The sequence below is a fragment of the Podarcis tiliguerta genome (genome assembly GCF_965153285.1).
Source record: "Podarcis tiliguerta genome assembly, chromosome: 8".
Lineage (NCBI taxonomy): Eukaryota > Metazoa > Chordata > Lepidosauria > Squamata > Lacertidae > Podarcis > Podarcis tiliguerta.
This window is the reverse complement of record NC_139541.1, coordinates 51,835,891-51,855,155: the sequence shown is the minus strand read 5'-3', so window position 1 is coordinate 51,855,155 and position 19,265 is coordinate 51,835,891. Positions and strand designations below refer to the sequence as shown.

General features: G+C 46.1%; 1 protein-coding gene across 1 annotated transcript in view; it reads right to left on the bottom strand.

The window, feature by feature from the left end:
- Positions 1 to 19,265, bottom strand: part of PEPD (peptidase D) — a 126,342-nt gene that overhangs the window by 8,987 nt on the left and 98,090 nt on the right. Inside the window, exons 11-12 of the mRNA XM_083452921.1 lie at positions 17,989 to 18,066; positions 5,292 to 5,440 (exon numbers count right to left, since the gene is read on the bottom strand). Coding sequence (XP_083309047.1) covers positions 5,292 to 5,440; positions 17,989 to 18,066 — 227 coding nt within the window. The remainder of the gene's footprint in view (positions 1 to 5,291; positions 5,441 to 17,988; positions 18,067 to 19,265) is intronic.

Below are 19,265 nucleotides of genomic sequence, written 5' to 3'. Positions count from 1 at the left end.
GTTTAGTTTAACGTACAGCTGTAGTAAACTGCTCTGATTTTTTTTTAAGAATAGCAATATATAAATAGTTTTATCAAATGAATAAATGAATGCAACAAAAAAACCCATTACACAGACACAATAAAATTTACTGAAAACAGTAAGTGTCCGTATGGAAAGATTCTAGGATGTTAGCTATTTTGGAATCAATACTTTGTTATATATATAAAGGGAGCATCTGAGAATGAAGACTGTGGGGCAACGACTTCATCTGAGATGGGAGGCTCTGTCTACTCCTATTATGCAGAGAGGCAGAGGCCCCTCACCCAATACCTTTGGAAATCACAGAATCATAGACTTGTAGAGTTGGGATTCACCCAGGGGTCATCTAGTCCAACCCCAGGCAATGCAGGAATCATAGCTAAATAACATCTGACAGCCCAACCTCTGTTTAAAAACCTCCGGTCTCCTCTTTACCAGGCTAAACATACCCAAATTCCCTCGACTGTTCCTCATAAGGCTTGGTTTCCAGGCCCTTTATCATCTTGGTCACCCTCCTTTGCACATGTTCCAGCTTGTCAATATCCTTCTTAAACTGTGGTGCCCAGAAATGGACACAGGACTCCAGGTCTGGCCTGACCAAGGCAGAATAGAGTGGCACTATTACTTCCATTGAACTGGACACCAGAGTTCCGTTGATGCAGCCTAGAACTGCAATAACTTTTTTTTGCTGCTGCATCACACTGTTGACTCATGCTAAGGTTGTGGTCTACTAAGACCCCTTGATCCTTTTCACATGTCCTAATAATTTGGCTAAAAGTGTGGAAATCAGAGGAAGGTTTATTTTGGATCTCATTAAGCTCCCATATATCACACAATGCTAAGAAATGAGGAAGCTGGCCCAAGTCTGGCTCAGTTTGCTTTGATCTTGACAAAATGAAGTTGCACTTTGGTGCTGAAATTGAAAGTATGATCAAAGAATCCCAGTGACTGGAGCTGGCATCACCCTGGAAAAGGAGAGTTCATTGAGAGCCTCCCCCCACCCCCGAAAAAAATAAAAAACTTTGCAGACCAGAACTTGAGAAGAATTCAGAAGAGGGTCTAATTAACATCAGCTTTTTACATGAGAGGCCCTGATGTCACATTAAAAGTTAGGCTGAGGCCAAAAAGACTTTGCAGAAGTTGCACATCTCCTTTCCTTTTACTGGCTACCCATTTTCATTAAGGAGGTGCTCAGAGACGCATTAATATATTATGTTCTGAGAGATGTCAGATTTTTCATCCTTCCCACCAAACCCATCCACCCCTCTAAATTAAAAGGTTCAGGGTCCTAAAGTCAGAGAAAACTCTTCATTATTTTTGCCTGCAACTCAGGAATATTCAGCTTTAATCAGAGAAGCAATTTTAGGCCCCTTATAAGACTAATCCCCCTCTCCCAAGGCGCAGGATACTCTCACAAGGAAAAATCTTCTTAACTGCCTGCATTCCCGATGACTAAAGGAATCATCGGCAGATACTCCTTTGAAACAGGACAGGCTCCAGAGGGTGGTGTGGTCAGGCGTTTGCTGCCCCCCCCCCCCCAATTCCCCACTTTGCACCTGAGATGGTCAGAGGCAGCAGAGGCAAATCCTTAGTCTCCATACTACACACTTCTTTCAGGTTAAGGTGTCTGGCTGGCAAAGGCTGCTCTAACCACTACACCACACTGTCTCACACTGATGAAACGCTCCCCAGGTTTTAGTGAATTGCTCTCCACTGGGCTGCTTACAGATCCACCCCCCCACCCAACTGGAACCTTGGAAAATGCAACCTGCTCCCCAATACTGGGAGGTTCATCAGCCAGCCAGCCAGCTGTCAGCCACTCAAGGGCCAGGTTTACATAGTCTGATTGGAGAACCCTTGGACTTTGGACCGCTGTCGCATGAGACGTCTGTCCAAAGGGGAAATCTGCTGATGAGGCGTCTGCTTCATTCTTAATTCACTGCCAAATGAGATACGGTGCGATGTAGGTCAGTGAACCAATAGATGACCTTCTCACCCAATGAGCATGGCTCACTATGGTTCCACTGCTTCTTCCTGAGCATCGATGGAAGCGCAATGCGCCTGGACATGACACATCTTCTAGGGTCTCCCCACCCAGCTCTCCCTCTCTCTCTATAACAAGGACTGCTTGACTGCCACAACGTTGACCGTAGCCTTGGGCAAACAAGGTAACTGCGCTTGACACAGGAATATGGATTAGTTAGCAAAGAGATTACGGCATCAGAAGCCATTCAGCATTATAGAGGGCTAGCACAGCGAAGGCAGATTTCAACATGACTTTCAGGCTGCAGGAGAAGGAGCAAGGTGGTACTGCAGGGGCCCTGCCGCTGACTCTGCTAAAATACCAACTCCAGCAGGCTCCTCCCTCAGCTGTTATCCTTTCTGTCAGAGTACAGGAAGAGACAGAAAGGCCAGCAGAGCCTTTCCATCAACTCTGCAACGTCTGACTCCTCGTCTCCTTGGAATCTGTCCAATCCAGCTGGCCAGCAACTCTGTGCTACGAAATAGTGCAGAGTTTACTTGCTTTCCTCCTCCCTCCTAAACCTTCTTATCCCCTTTTGTGCTGTGTCTTTCATATTGTAAGCCCAAGAGCAGGGACTGCCTTCTCACAAACAATTTGTAAATGTATTTTTCCTGCTAAAGAGGGAGATAAAAAATGCTATAAACAGAGAAACACCTTAGGAAAGGGCTCTGAAGGCAAGCGAACAGAGGAGGCTGTCTCATCCCAAAGACTTGGAGACCCGTCACCCCGCTTAACGGCAGCGTTGAGGAGAATAACACACCCGATTCATGCAGCACAAACCACCAGAATAGGGATGGGGAACCCCAGGCCTTCCAGGCCTCTCAGTATGGGCCCCAAGACTCTCCCCACGCCAATGGCCCATCTAGTCCAGCATCCTATTCTCACAGCAGCCAACTGGATGCCTCAATGGGAAACTAGCAAGCAGTAATCGAGCACAAAAGCATTCAGAAGCACATTTGTCCGGTCCTATTATCAGCACATGGAAGGAGAAATTGCAATTCTAATTGGAACTGGGGCTGGAGAGGGAAAGGTGGGAATTCCCTACCCCCCCCCATCCAGTGTACTGCTTCCAGGCGATGCACTGAGCATCATGCGCAAACCTGGCCATGAAACTCTTTTTGCCAATCTGTTTCTCTAGATGCGCAGCTGCCAGTAACATAATTTTTTGAAAATTAATAAATAAATAAATGCTGGCTGGGTGGAAAAACAGCAACGACATCTGAGCATATTTGGAAGCCCTTTCACATTTTTTCATACTTTGTGGAAGCAAACAGCATCCATCAGCGCAACAGCCTGCCTTTTGCCCAGCGAGTGTCCAAGTGCCATGTCAGTTCAGCTGGGACTTTGGGGCACATGAGGCTATAAATAAATGGAGGAGAGATAGGGAGAGGCGACCTGTTGCCAAGTTGGCTCTGCTCGCTCCTTTCCTCAGGAGGCGTTTGAGAGACAAAATAGCTTTTAATTGGAACGTGGGCGGAGTGTGTGTGGGGGAGGAGGGGGGTATCAATGCTCTCTTACCGGAAGATCTGGTTTGATACAATAGGAAACCGCAAAGCAAGAAGAATGGGATTGTAATGTTCATTAAAAAATGGTACATGTGGGTGGGGAAAAGCAAGGACGAGATACAAACCCACCTTCCACCAAGTGCTTCATTCCTAATTTATTCCACGCGTTTTTATCCTGCTTGTCAGATTTAAAAAAATTAATTAAATAAAGGCTAGCAGGGTAGCTGGAAGATCACTACAACTCCCATGTAGCTGGCTTAGCTGATGGCAGTTGTAGTCCAAGACATCTGGAGGGAACCAGGTGGGGGAAAGGCTGTTTGTTGAAGAGCCACAAGGAGGCCCCAGCAGGTCTGGCCTGTAACCCGGAATCTGGAATAAGATCAGGCCAATGGCCCATCTAGTCCAGCATCCTGTTCTGATAGCAGCAGACCAGATGCGCCCTATAGGAAACCTGCAAGCAGGATCCGACTGCAAGGATCCTCTCTCAACTTGCCATTCCCGCCAACCGGCATTAAGAGGCATACTGCCTCCAATAGCAGACGTAAAAATATGTCTCAGAATCCTTTACCACAGACCAGGGTTCCTCAGGCTGACCTCTAGGTGGAATGTCAAAAAGGCCCTCTTTTAATTAAAAAAAAAAAATTAAAATTAAATAACAGTCATTATTGGTGTCATTCCATGCCACATCCACACCGGACATTTAAAGTGCTACAATACTTGGCATCCCCCAAAGAATCCTGGGAACTGTAGTTTGTAAAAGGTGCTGAGAGTTGTTAGAAGTTGTTATTCCGCTCCCCAGAGCTACTATTCCCCAGAGTTCCCTAGGAAGAGCAATTGATGCTAGGGAGGGAGCTGGGTAGGTTTAGCCTGGAAAAGAGGAGACTGAAAGGAGACATGAGAGCCATCTTAAAATATCTAAAGGGCTCTCTCCTGGAAGGTGGAGCAAGCTTGTTCTCTGCTGCTCCAGAGGGCAGGATCCAAATCGATGGATTCAAGTTAAAGGAAAGGAGTTTCACACTTAGACATCAGGAAGAACTTTCTGGAAGCATGAGCTGTTCGACAGTGCCTTGGAAGGCGGTGGACCAGGCTTCCTCAACCTTGGCTCTCCAGATGTTTTGAGGCTACAATTCCCATCATCCCTGACCACTGGTCCTGCTACCTAGGGATCATGGGAGTTGTAGGCCAAAAACAGCTGGAGGGCCAAGGTTGAGAAAGCCTGCAGTGGACTCTTGGGCCCCTTCCAACTCTACAATTCTCCAGTTCTATTACTGGTAAACCATTCTGGGTTTAATGTACCGTAGATCTGGGAAGGGGAATAAGGATCTCCTAACAATTCTCAGCACCCTTAACAAACTACAGCTCCCATAATTCTTTGGGGGAAGGTGTGACTGTTTAAAGCACCATCACTCCGTGTATCATTCAGTCCCAGCACAGCTAAGCAAATCTGTTGCTGATTTTAAGCAGTGGAGGAAAGAGGTGAAAAGATTCCTGATCAATTAATGGAAGGCAGGGGATATGCAGAGGGGCTTGTCTGTCTGCTAGCCGTGGTACAAAGGGGGCAGCCCATCTCCTCAATCTGGGGCCACAGTGTGAAGCATGGCCAGCCCAATCCAAACCACGAGGGCTAAGCATCACCCCCAGCGAGGCTAGGGTGCACCATACGCACAGCATCCTCTGGCAGGGCGACCTCCACAGAGGCTCCTTCTGTTCTGTTGATGTATTCCCCGCCCCCTTCTTCTTACCTGGCTTGACGGCACTTAGCACAGCCCGGTTTGACTTCAGCACAGCTTCGTAGATTGCCCGCTGGTCAGGGGTGAACTTCCCATTTGCTGGAAATGTGCAGGTGATGTCTGAGCCGTAGCAATAGTACTCGCCTCCCATGTCAAAGAGGCTGTAGGGAAGGGAGAAGTTTAGCACCTGGGAGAAAAGGGCATTAAGGACAGGAAGACTCCCTCCCCCCTAAGCTCAACTTGGACCTGGATTCAAGGCTCAGCAGCACCTGAAAGTTAATCTCTATGTACTAGGCGAGCTGCCCCATCATCAAAATTATTTATTTTTTAAATAAGATTTCTACATTGCTTGATTGTTTTAAAAAAAACTTCTCAAAGTAGTTTGCAAAAAAGAAAAAAAATTATAAAATTATCAATAAGAAAGGCTTGGCTACACAAGAATGTTTTGAGCAGGCGCCAAAAAAGTTACATTGAAGGCGCCTGCCTGATATCAATAGGCAGGGAGTTCCAAAGTGTAGGGGCTGCCACACTGAACAATCAAGTTCATGCAAATGCAGAACGAGGGCTATGTGACACCTGTAATAGTGTCAGTTCTGCCAGTTTTACTCATCCCTCAGCCTAAGCGACTTCCCAGGAAGGTTGTAAGAACAAAATGGGAGCAGGAGCCTGGTCAGTCACCCTGAACTCCTTGGAGGAACCTGCTGCAGAAATTGAAGGAAGACAGACAAGCTGATTCCTAACAGCAACATAAAACAAAGGGCTGGGCCAATGACACGAAAGGTCAGTGGCAGAGAATCTGCTTTACATGCAGAAGGTCACAGGTTCAATTCCCAGCATCTTCAGAAACAGATGGGAATGACCCCTGTTTGAAATCCCAGAAAGTTGCTACCAGTCAGTGTAGACAATACTGAGCTAGATGGACCAGCTGTTGGATTCAGCATAAGACAGTTTCCCATATTTCCTGTAGCAGACCCTGCAATGCACCCGGATGCCAGCTCTGTCCCCATATCCACTATTACAGGCCCCCAACAACACCAGAGGCTCATTTGCCTGCTCATCCCCCAAGGAAAGATCTGCCACCACCGGCTGCCTGCCTGCAACCAACAGACCAGTCTGAATGGATACAAATCTGGCATCTTAAAGTCACTGTGTGCCGGCCTTTGGGGGGATGGCTCAAGTGGACTCTGTTGACAGCTCAAAGCAGGCATAGGCAAACTCTGGCTCTCCAGATGTTTGGGACTACAATTCCCATCATCCCTAGCGAACAGGACCAGTGGTCAGGGATGATGGGAATTGTGGTCCCAAACATCTGGAGGGCCAGCGTTTGCCTATGCCTGGCTTAGAGTCTCTGAAATCCAGACTGAAATGGAAACAGGGTTCCCTTCGTATTATACCTTAGGAGCTAAATTTGTTTGAGCAACAGTAGGGCTACCAGTGACTTCTGACGAGAACAGTGACTTATTCTCTTCTCCTCTCACAGGAAGAGAGCTGTTCCAAAAGTGGAATGGACTCCCTGAGAAGGTGAGGCTGGATGGCCATCTGCCAGGGATCCTTGAGCTGTGATTCCTGCATTGCAGGGGGTTGGGATAGATGACCCTTGGGGATCCCATCCAACTCTATGGCTCTATCAGCTGGTGATCTTGTATCAAACAGATTTCTTAAGACTCCCAGTACCGGCCAAGCCCATCCTCCTTCCTCCCTGGGTCTCTCGTGCCTGACTCCCAGCACCAGGTGGGGACACGTCGTTCCCAGTGTGCTGATCAAACAAGCGGCGATTAAAAGAAGCAGGGCAAAAGCCAGCCTTTGGAGTATGGACTTATACTGTAAATAGCGTCACACCCACCACATGTACAGGAAAGGTCAGTGTGCCTCCCGTTTTGTCTCAGTGAGTAAGGCAGCCGGCATCGGACAGCACATGGAGCAAGTGATTGCATTTTCTTAAAACAGTGCACAAGCTCTCCTTGCCCGCAGAGGACGACTTCAATGCCGTTGCTTAACTTTGCCAGCTAAGGAAGGATCCACATGGCCCAGGCCCTTGGGGAGCAATGTCAAGACTGGACTCGCAATGGCTCACCTTTCCCACAGACGGTCCAAAGTGCGACCCAGATGCCGGGGGATGCAGCCCCCACAAGCTAAGGATACTTCCTGCTGGTTGGGGAAGTTGTACTGGCTTTTTAACACAAGCCAGCTTTTCAACAGCTCACAGTCAACCCCTGAGTGGCCTGGCTGATGTGCAGAGGCAGCTGTGTTTCCTGCACTGGAGTGGGTTGGACTAGTTGTCCCTTTGAGTCCCTTCCAATTACAATTCAGTGCTTCTATGGTTCTAGCTCCTTGGGTGCTGACTGTCAGCCAGCCCCCCAGGATCAGCCACTCCTGAACTGGGAAGTACAGGGGTACCTCGGGTTACAGACGCTTCAGGTTACAGACTCCGCTAACCCAGAAATATTACCTCGGGTTAAGAACTTTGCTTCAGGATGAGAACAGAAATTGCACAGCAGCAGTGCGGCGGCAGTGGGAGGCCCCATTAGCGAAAGTGGTACCTCAGGTTAAGAACAGTTTCAGGTTAAGAACGGACCTCCAGAACGAATTAAGTTCTTAACCCGAGGTACCAATGTAATTACAAGTGCCTGCAAAGCCAAAGGACGCGCAATGGGAGGAGTCTGACTGCTGCATCTCTGTACGAGACAGTTCTGAACCTGCTTCAGTTCAGTCAGACTCCACTGGGGGTAGAGAGGTTTCCTGCTCTCAGAGGTGACTGTCTTGCTGCCTGCTCCTTCCAGTGAGAAGGCACACCCACGCTACTGACACAGCTGGTGATGCCAAGCCTCTGGTGCAAGAGTCCTGATCAGAGCAGGATCTGCATCTCCCTCAAGTGAACCATGTGGAGGAACAGGTGGGGTCAGGCAAGGCCGAGCCTGGACTGTCAGGCCCTACAGCATTCCAGCTGCCACCATCTCTGACAGAGAGCCCAGGCTCAGAGACTTGGAAGCCTGAGAGAGTGCCAGAACATGAAGGAACATAAGGACATAAGAAGAGCCTGCTGGATCAGGCCAGTGGCCCATCTGGCCCAGCATCCTGTTCTTATAGTGGCCAACCAGAGCCCTCTGGGACACTGGCAAGCAGGACCCAAGTACAAGGGCACTCTTCCTGCCTTCGGTTTGCAGCAGCTGGCACTCAGAAGCATTGCTGCCTGCCACTGCTAAGCAGCCATTATGACTGGCAGCCACTGAAAGCCGCCTCCTCTATGAATCTGTGTAATCCTCTTTTAAAGCCACCCAGGCTGGTAGCCATCACAGCCTCCTGTGGAAGGGAGTTCCGCAGGTTAACTATGCGCTTCATGAAGAAGGGCTTTCCTTTATTTGTCCTGAATCTTCTAGCATTCAGCTTTCATGTTCCCTGAGTTCCCATGTTATGAAGAGGGAGGAAAACTTTTCCCCAGCCACTTTGCAACCTTTCCTCATGTTCCCCGATGGAACAAATTTATTATCTGCTTCTCCAAGATGTAGGGCCAGAATCAGTATTTTTAAACCACAAGAAATGAAATTAGGAAGGACTTCCAAGAGCTGTTCTCACTTGGAAACTGATAGACTCTCCTTGGTTTTTGAACAGGGGGTGGGTGATCACTTATCGGCGATGCAGTAACAGTGGGTTGTGAGTGGGTTGAATTAGACGACCTTCTAGTTCTTATGACTCCAAAAACTAGATCCAGGGGAAAGGTGAGACAATATCACATTTTTGTCTGGATTTCATACATTCAAGTCACCAATGTCAAGCAACTAACTGCACTGACTCACACAGTTGCAGTATTCTTTTACCCTACTAATCAGCAGAAATGGTTTCCAGTGGGGAAAAGTCATGACACAAAAGGAAAAATAGATGGCTGGGGAGAAGAAAATAAGCTAACTCTAGCACCTAAAGTTCCTAAAGTTAAGCAGTAGTTCTTACAATGACCACTGGAATGGAAACAGAACAGACTGTGTGTGTGTGTGTGTGAGAGAGAGAGAGGGGGGGGGGGTTGGGGCTGGGGGCTCTCTGACTGTCCTCTGGTTAGTTTACAGAATCAGGCCCTGCAGGCACAGTCAAAATTCTGTTCCCTGTCTGCATTCTTTTGCTGCTCCAAGGCCACTGGTAGTTAATTTTTAATACCGGGGAAGTAGGCAAAGCTCTGGGAAGCCAGTTTACTGGCCCAGGGAGACATGCAACGCTGAAGTCTGAGTCAGGCCATCAGAGCACCCTGTGCTGTACGGCCGCCTCTGACTCACAGCCCCTCTCCAAGGTCTCGGGAGACAGCCGTGATCTTTGCTCGGCAATCTGCCTTTTCCCTTTCATCCACACGAGAGCCATCCCAGGGAACTGCGTTAGAAGTTTATAAAATTATGCCTGGCATGGACAAAGCAGGTAGAGAACATTTTAGTGCAGTGGTACCTCGGGTTAAGAACTTGATTTGTTCTGGAGGTCCATTCTTAACCTGAAACTGTTCTTAACCTGAAGAACCACTTTAACTAATGGGGCCTCCCGCTGCTACTGCACCGCTGTTCTCATCTTGAAGCAAAGTTCTTAACCCGAGGTACTATTTTGGGTCAGCGGAGTCTGTAACCTGAAGTGTCTGTAACCTGAAGCGTCTGTAACCTGAAGCGTCTGTAACCCGAGGCACCACTGTAGCAAGGCCAGTAAGAGTCAACAGGACAGAGGTTTATTTTTTCTCCCTCTCTCATAATACTAAACTGGCGGGCATCCAACAAAGCTGAGAAGTGGGGAAATTCGGGAAAGTTAAAAGAAAGTACTTCCTTCCTGCAGTGCATTGTTAAACTATGGAACTCACTTCCACAGGAGGCTGTGAGGGCCACCAACTTGGATGGCCTTAAAAGAGGATTGGATAAATTCCTGGAGGAAAAGGCTACTAGATGGGGCTAATAGACATGACGGCTCCACAGTTGGAGGTAGCAATGCTTTTGAAGGCCAGTTGCTGAAAGCCGCAGGAGGGGAGAGTGCTTTCTGATCAGGTCTTGTTTGCAGGTCTCCCATTGAGGCATCTGGTTGGCCGCTGTGAGAACAGGATGCTGAACTAGATGGCCATGGGCCTGATCCTGCAGGCTCTTTTTATGTTCTGAATGAAGCACTCTTCCAGTTGCAGGGCATGTGCAGAACTACTTAAAACTTTCCTGGCAACCCACACATTAGCCAGGAGACCTTCTCTCTGCAACCCAGGGGCATGCCTAGGGTTTTCTTCCAGCTGGTAGCTGTACAACAGACAGTATCTCACTGCTATCTACTCAAGCGACCTAAGTCAATGGCTGTTTTGATTTAAATGTCTTTAGATCAGCCCTTTGCCAGGCTGGTGCCCTCCAGATGTTTTGGACTACATCGGGCTGCAGAGGGTTATTGGGAGGTGTCACACAAAACATCTGGAGGGCACCAGCTTGGCAAAGGGTGCTTTAAATAGTATCTTACGAGTATGAAATAATAGCTTTTTTCCAATTCAGGGAACAGATAAATATCATTCTACAAGGGTTTTTTAAATGGCCCTCTAATTAACAGATAACAGAAGAGAGAAATTTGCTGAAGCATTTGCTATTTTAAACAGATGGAAATTCAAAAGGTGGAGGAAAAGGAGATAAGTTGATTTTATTTTTGCCAGCAAAGAAACTGTGACAGAAATTCACTTTAGAAACAAATTGTGTGTTTTAATGGAAGGTGTCTCTGCATCTTTCATCACAAGATGGCACTATTAACCAGAAAGACTTGGCAAATTTCTTGTGAGTGACTGAATTTTCATACATGGATACAGAGAACTCAGAAGCCCTTTTCTCTTTGCAGATCAAGACTCATCAGTGACAGCAAAGACCACAACTTTTATAAGCAGCTGCCATTAAAATAAGGACTGAAGTGATGCTCTGGATGTTAAATTTTAATAAATCTTAATTGAGTGTGGCAATTTTATCTGCATAGCGCACAAATCACAATTGTAGGTGTTTTAATGTAGTTTGGCAGTTTCTTCTTGCTTTGTTGTGTTTATACATATTTGTAGTTTGTGCTGAAACTGAAATTGCAATGGCAAGTGGCCAATGCAAATAAGTGTCTGCCTACACCTCTTCAGGCATTTGAGGGAACATAGGCAAAGGTAAAGGTACCCTTGCCCGTACAGGCCAGTCTTGACAGACTCTAGGGTTGTGCGCCCATCTCACTTAAGAGGCCGAGGGCCAGCGCTGTCCGGAGACACTTCCGGGTCACGTGGCCAGCGTGACAAAGCTGCATCTGGCGAGCCAGCGCAGCACATGGAAACGCCATTTACCTTCCCGCCAGTAAGCGATCCCTATTTATCTACTTGCACCCGGGGGTGCTTTCGAACTGCTAGGTTGGCAGGCGCTGGGACCGAGCGACGGGAGCGCACCCCGCCGCGGGGATTCGAACCGCCGAACTTTCGATCGACAAGCCCTAGGCGCTGAGGCTTTTACCCACAGCGCCACCCGTGTCCCTACAGCGCCACCCGTGAGGGAACATGTGGGGGCTTAAATTCTATCTCATTCTCTATAGTGTGCTAGTTCATGTATTCTGTGCACCTGAATGGAACTATCCCAGCCAAGAGAGTCATCAGCATGGTGTACAGTGGTGCCCCGCAAGACGAATGCCTCGCAAGACGGAAAACCCGCAAGACGAAAGGGTTTTCCGTCTGCAGAGGCGCTTCGCAAGACGAATTTCCCTATGGGCTTGCTTTGCAAGACGAAAAATGACGAAAAAAATTGAATTTTTTTTTTGCTCCAAAACCCCTTATTCTGAATCGGTAAGCTGCTAAAAGCATTTTAGCAGCAAAACCGCTAATCCCCCACCCCTAAAAAAGCCGTTTTTAGCCCTTAAAGTGCCAATAGCGCTAATAGCGCTACTCCGCCAATGGGCTTGCTTTGCAAGACGAAAAAACTGCAAGACGAAAAGACTCGCGGAACGGATTGTTTTCGTCTTGCGAGGCACCACTGTAGTGATTAGAATACTGTACTAGAACCTGGGAGAGACCAGGGTTCAAATCCCCCACTCCGCCATGAAGCTCACTGGGCGGCCTTGGGCAAGTGACTGCCTCTCAGCCTAACCTACCTCACAGGGTTGTTGGGGGGAGGTGTTAAATAAGCAGGGGGGGGGGGGGAGGAACTACGTAACCCCCTTGAGCTCCTTGGAGAAAAAGGTAGCATGTCTGTGAAACAACAGTACACTACCATTTGTAACAAAAGGAAAACAACCAAAGACGGGAGGAACATTCTTTTTTTGTCCTGTCTCAAATGTGGTACCCTCCAGATCTTGTTGGACTATAGCTCCCATCATTCCTGACCATGGACCATGCTGGCTGGGACAGATAAGTTGTCTAACACCTGCAACTGCAGGCTGCAGAAGGCTTATCTAGCTTTCGTCTTTACAAACCAACCAACCCAAGAATTTAAAACAGGGGTCAGCAAACTATTTCAGCAGGGGGCCAGTCCACTGTCCCTCAGACCTTGGGGGGGGGGCAAGCTATATTTTGAAAAAAATAATAATGAACCAATTCCTATGCCCCACACATAACCCAGAGATGCATTTTAAATAAAAGGACACATTCTACTCATGTAAAATCACACTGATTCCCAGACCGCCTACAGGCCAGATTTAGAAGGCGACTGGGTCGGATCTGGCCCCCTGGCCTTAGTTTGCCTACCCATGATTTAAAAGTTTCCTCTCTTTTCGACGACAATCTAACAGACTGCATGGACTCAGGGTTTTACTCAGGGCTCCCCCCCCCGGCTGGAACTCACTGGAATTGAGTTTTGCCACCTCTTTGGTGAGTTCTGGCACCTCCATAGTCACGGCACGGTGGCATGTCACCTGAAGGTGTGCTCCAGAGGCAGTTGGTGTGGCTGGGTGGCAGCGGAGGGTGAGCAGGTGAAGAAGAGAAGTCCCCCCCCCTTTAAAAAGCCCTGAATATACATATAATTTTTCAGTTTTAGCAAACCATTTAATGAACCGTTTTATTAATTTTAAAGTGTTCTGCACAATCAGTTTGCAAGATCCTCTGAGCCGCGTAACAAAAACGGCATGACAGAAACAGGAAAATAAAGACTGAAAAGATATTTTAGAAATGGGAGTACGAGATATTAAAATGGAAACCTTTGCGCTTTAAATGTGTAACCTTTGCTTGAGGTAAGAAGAGCTTAAATTCCTAATGGAATGAGGCTAATCTGGTACAAGCAGAAAATCAGATTTTTATCCAGTTTATTGAGCACATTTTAATGTTTTTCCTTATCAATTTGAAATTTCACAGGCATGAAAAATCCACAGGCAGAGAAATTTTAATCAATACGACCAGAATCTACAGGTATCTTTTTATGTAATTGAAAGCTAACTGCTTTGTATCACAACTACGGTTACTATTAGCTGCCTCTGATGTCTTTTGCAACAGAAAGGTGGGAGTAAAAAAATATGTATGTATGTTATTTAATTTTATTTATTTATGTTTATATCCTGATCGTCCCTTCAAAAGAGCCCAGGGTGGCAAACAAGAGGTGATAAAACAATAAAAATGTATGCAAACTGGGATAAAGATCTCAACTTAAAAGGATTGTTGAAAGAGGAAGCTGGAAAGGCAACAGAGAGGGTGCCTGTCTAATATTCACGGGGAAGGAATTGAAGAGAGTTGGGTCACTACAACAAAGGCTTGATTCCTACATTGTGCAGAATGGACCTCCCAATAAGATGGTGCCTGCAGAGTGCTGTGATCAACTGGGTCTATAAGGGGTGAGGTGAACTTTCTATTATTATTATTATTATTATTATTATTATTATTATTATTATTATTATTTTGCAAGGCTGCTTGGAAGCAAGAGAAACCTCCAACATCTCCCAGGAAAATGCAAAACCAAGCAGTGAGTGCAATGATATAAACCAGAACTACGCCTTTTAAAAAAGGCTTTTAACATGAGCAAATATACCTAACTGATGCTTCATATACAATGTCTGAACATCATCTGAGGCAGTTTTGCGGGAGGTGGGAGAGAACACCTAAGCTCCTATTAAACGACAAAAATGACATTCTCACTTTTTAATGCAACGTCGCCACCATCTGGACAAACAGATCCTAGCACCAAATGTTTTCAAACCGTTCCCCTGAACGTATGGTGTGCATGTCCCAAGATCTGCCAGTAATATGTCACCATGTGTGACCACGCCCGAAACACTGGACCAAACGGACATTTCCTTGGCAACAGAAGCAACCACTTTTGAAAAGGGAAAGGTTCTATAGTTATTAAAATGCCTTCTGGAGTTTAGCAAGTGGCAAATGAATTTGACTGCAGAGGGATCCTATTCCCAAGTGACACCCACTGGCCAGAGTATGATCACCGTAAAGCCCTTTGAATAATCAACATTCACATGACCACTGATGATCTATGGTGGAGTAACTCATGTCTATTAAGTGGGGAAATGTGGTGTATTGCTCTTTATGAGGACCTGAGTGCAGCCACAGGCAGCCCAGCCACTTCCAGGGAAAGGAAGCCCCCTGCTGCCACTCACCCCCCCCCTTTCTGACCACAGGAGTGGAGCTGGCAAGGGCTGGAGCTGGGATTTCCCCCTCCTGCCCCTGTATAGTGTAGACCTAACTTTTATACTTTTATACACACTAGGAAAGCAAAATAAAAATAAAATGTGCAACTTGCTTTATTGGTATATTAGCTTTCTTGCAGGGGTCTGGAACCGAACCTGTTATATCTCTAAGGTATGCCTGTATATACAGTTATTATTATTTCAAGATTATCTGCTTGGGGCTAGAAAACCTGCCAAGTTTAGCTAACACAATGTTGGATTTTATCTACAAGGTATTTATCAAAAGAATGAACAACATCTGATAAAAAAAGGCAAAGAAGCAACATCTTAAAAAAAAAGCTGCTCTCCTTCCCTTTGGGCAATCCAGCTTTTCATCTCACTCTGCATTTTGCACTGCGCAAAAAAGAAAAAAGAAAAAAAGGGTGGAGTGGGGTGGGGGGAGAAAGAAGCTCTTATTTCATCTATTTCATCGTTTACTCTCTCTCTCTCCTCCCGCTAGTGCTTCCTAGGACTCAGTGAAACTGGCTGGTCCCTTGAATTACCTGGCCTACAGCTGCATCCCTACCTCCCCGGCCACTGGATTGCTTTGGTGGAATCAGGCAGAGAGAGCTGCCACACCCTCTTTTCTCAGTGCCGTGGAGGGTTCGTTTTGGAGGAATATATGGTGCTGGGGAGCCTTATAAGGCAGAGCAGGTGGGTGGCATTTGTGCTGGTGGAAAGAGATCTATCTTGTGACTCTGTTCAGAAATACAGCCTGCGCACTGGTGAGAGGGAAGAGAAGGATCAAACTCAACCTTACAGATTCCTCTGGCATACTGCAACCCGAGGTATATGAGGGCAGTCTCTTTTAGAAAGGAAGACCAAAAAAAAAGCCCCCCACGCAAACAAGGAGCTCTGCAACTCATATTTCAAAAAGCAACAAGATTTTGCTTCGGGGGTTCTTACAACGGCGCCAGGTACATCTATGTAGCGTGCCTGAGGAACGCGATGTTCAAAGAGGATCAGAAAGAGTACAAGGCTCCTACGTGACTCCTTTTGTATTGCAGTAGTTCTCCCGCCCATTGCCTTTTTTTTTTTTTGCTAGGCTCTTAGAAGATCTGTGCATCGAAACTGAAAAACCACAGGGACAAAATTTTTGCAGCGGGCACAGCATGTCCCACTTATGACAGGGCAAGAGAGAGAAATGATTTCTGGGGAGGGCAGAAAGGCAGAGACCCAAGTAATACATCACAGAAATATGCAGTGGGTGATCTTGATGACATCTGAGGAACGTTCATTTGGGCAGCTAGCACACAATTCTTTCCCCTTGGACTTTACCAGGGAAGCGTGGCTTTACATTACGCCGAGACTGTGTGGCAAGCCAGCACTTCTTGGGGTTCTCCGAGAGAGGGCTCCCCTGAGCTATATATACAACAAAAAGGCTGAGCAAAATTCCAAACAAGGTATATTCAGCAGACACGAACTTTGTTACAGCTTTACGGGTGCAGATGTGCAAATGACATGATTACTGCTGGGAGATACAGCTATCTGGACTAACAAACTAGCCTTACAAGCAAAGCAACTATTAAATGAGAGTCTTAACACACAAACATAGAAGTTAGTATTCTGAGAAGCAACTTGGAAATGTAAAGAGAACTGGAAATCTTTTGCATGCAGCTGAGTTAGACTTCGAAGCTGCATTAGTAGAGAAAGGAGATTTCATAGAAGTGAGGGCTGACTCTACAGCCAGGTGAAAACATCTGGCTGGCGGGGGGGAGGGGGAGGAAGGGTAGATGAAACCAGCAACTAATGTCTGAATGGTGCAGTTAGTTTTTTTTTTTGAAGTGTTGGTCCGTGTGTGTGCATGTGCAAGGGCATTTGATTCTCTGCTTCAGTCAGCAAATCGTCTTGGGCCAACAGTGATGGAAGTCAACATGCAATTCAACCCCAAACAGACTAGAGATCAGAAACCAAGCCTGGACTCATGCTCTTTTGATTTAAGAAAATGTGGCAAGCACATCCTCCAATCACTATTGAGATCTGGACCCAAAATGAATCAATCCTCTAGCTAGAAAATTCCAAGCATCCACTGCAAATCCCATCCACATATGAACAAAATCCATCTTCTGCCCAGCCTTCTGCCCAAAGAAAATGGTCCAATAACTAACAATTACGCTGCTACTTTATTTTAAATTATTGGCTTTGGGTTTAAATACTAAACAGTTCCAAAACTGGGGGTTTATTGTGTTTTTGTTATGTAAGCCATCTTGGCTGTGAGTCCTGCTCCCTGCCTTGCAGGCTTTTACCCACCTGGTCTGGGAGGACAGAGCCCCGACTGACTCCAGCTACAAAAACTGAGGCTGCAGAAGAAGCCAGAGACCCCCTTGGCTGTCTCCTATCGTAGACCCGGGTCATCAAGCCTGAGCTTCCACAGCCACCGCCTGCCATGAACCACCATTGGCAGGATTGGCAGCAACAGCAGCAGATACGTTCTATTATGCTGCGTTAAATGTGCATTTTACATTTGTCTTCCTTTAGTAATGTCTTCTTTCAAAATGTTTAATGTACTATTTTTGTTAACTTTGCTGTGTCAAATGTGCACTCTGTAGTTGACATCTCTCAAAAAGTTTTATTTTGAAACCTTTAAGATAATATTTTAGTCTCCTGTTAATTATGTTGCTTTGAATGTATACTTTATACCTGACTTTCTTCGGTGATGTTTTATTCTGGATTATTTTATTTGATGTTCTAAAGTAGACGGTAAACTGCTTTGAGATTTTTTTTTTGAAAATACAAAGTGGCATGAATAATAAACAACTACCTGGCTACAGGTGGGGGTCGGGGCAGAAAGAAAATAAAATGAATACAAAGGAGGTTGAATACTAAGCGAGTCTCTGCCCCTCCCCTAAGACTGTAGATTGCTGAGGATCTAGGTTCTTTACCAACTTGGCTTAAGAAATAATTAAGATGACCTCACCACCCCAATTTCTTTCTTTGTTGTTGTATGTTATTGAAGTGTATGTCCTTTATTAAATAAATAAAAAGAAGTAGAAGGAAAAAGAACTAGGTACCTGGACTCTTTGGTGCCAGGACAGGCATTATTATTATTATTATTATTATTATTATTAAGAATGGTAGTCATAGTTCTATCACAGAGGAATCTTTTACTCACCACAAGTCTCCATCTTCAATGGTTTTCTCATTTGGAGCGCCAGCATGTCCGTAGTGCAGAACTGAGCTATTATGCCCACTGAAACAGCAAAAATAATGATATATATATGAATCAGTAGTCTTAAATACAGAGAAAGGAAACATAATGCAGTGTATGGGGGAGAAAATCTGCACATATTAACAAGCAAGCATTTCTGCATACAGAGTAGCTCAGTCTTCCCCATCCTGTTCTGGCTGGGGCAGAAGGGAGATGTTTGGTTTGATGCTGGCTCAACTTACACTGCCATGCCTTCAGGGCTGGATTTAAGTTTGATGGGGCCCTAAGCTACTGAAGGTAATGGGGCCCTTTATATGTCCAGCTGTCCGCCCCAGGTGTCCTTTGTCAACAACAAATTGTCCCTGTTTTTCTGTGTTGAATATATGCTATATGGCAGGGGTCAGCTAACTTTTTCAGCAGGGGGCCAGTCCACTGTCCCTCAGACCATGTGGGGGGGCGGACTATATTTTGAAAAAATATATATGAACGAATTCCTATGCCCCACAAATAACCCAGAGATGCATTTTAAATAAAAGGACACATTCTACTCATATAAAAACACGCTGATTCCGGAACAGTCCACAGGCCAGATTTAGAAGGCGATTGGGCCAGATCCGGCCCCTGGGCCTTAGTTTGCCTACCCATGCTATATGGTAATTTATGGACCTAATAGGTATCTAAAGCCATTTTATTGGTTTTTTTATCTTATATTTTGGAAATGTAGATCCAGGTTTTTTTTCCCCTTTAAAATTTTTTGGGGCCCCCAAGAGAGTGGGGCCCTAAGCTACAGCTTGTTTAGCTTATACGTAAATCTGGCACTGACTGCCTTACACCAGTTTCTTATGCATAGGCCTGCTCCCTGGGTGCTCTTTTCTTGTTTTGAAAATGGGGTTAAATTTGAGGTGAAGGGGGAGGGGAAATGAAAAACAGAACCGCCTAAGAAATGAGAGAGAGAAAGAAAGAGTGAGTATTTCCTGCTGTGTTGGGAATTCTCTTTGCAGCACAAAGTGTCACCAGCAGTAGTACAAGTCAAATACATTGTCATATTTGGTCTCTCTCTCTCTTTACCTTTTTTGTGGAGCACACAAAAAGGCTAGCTTTGACCAAAGGAGTCAGAAAAGTACTTTTGTTCTTACAACCCGTGCAAAAGTGCTGAATCAGACGGCAGGCAGGAAGAGGGACATGGGTGTTTGCCCCTCACTTCTGAAGGTTCCTGTGATCCACTCAGTGACCTAGTTTTG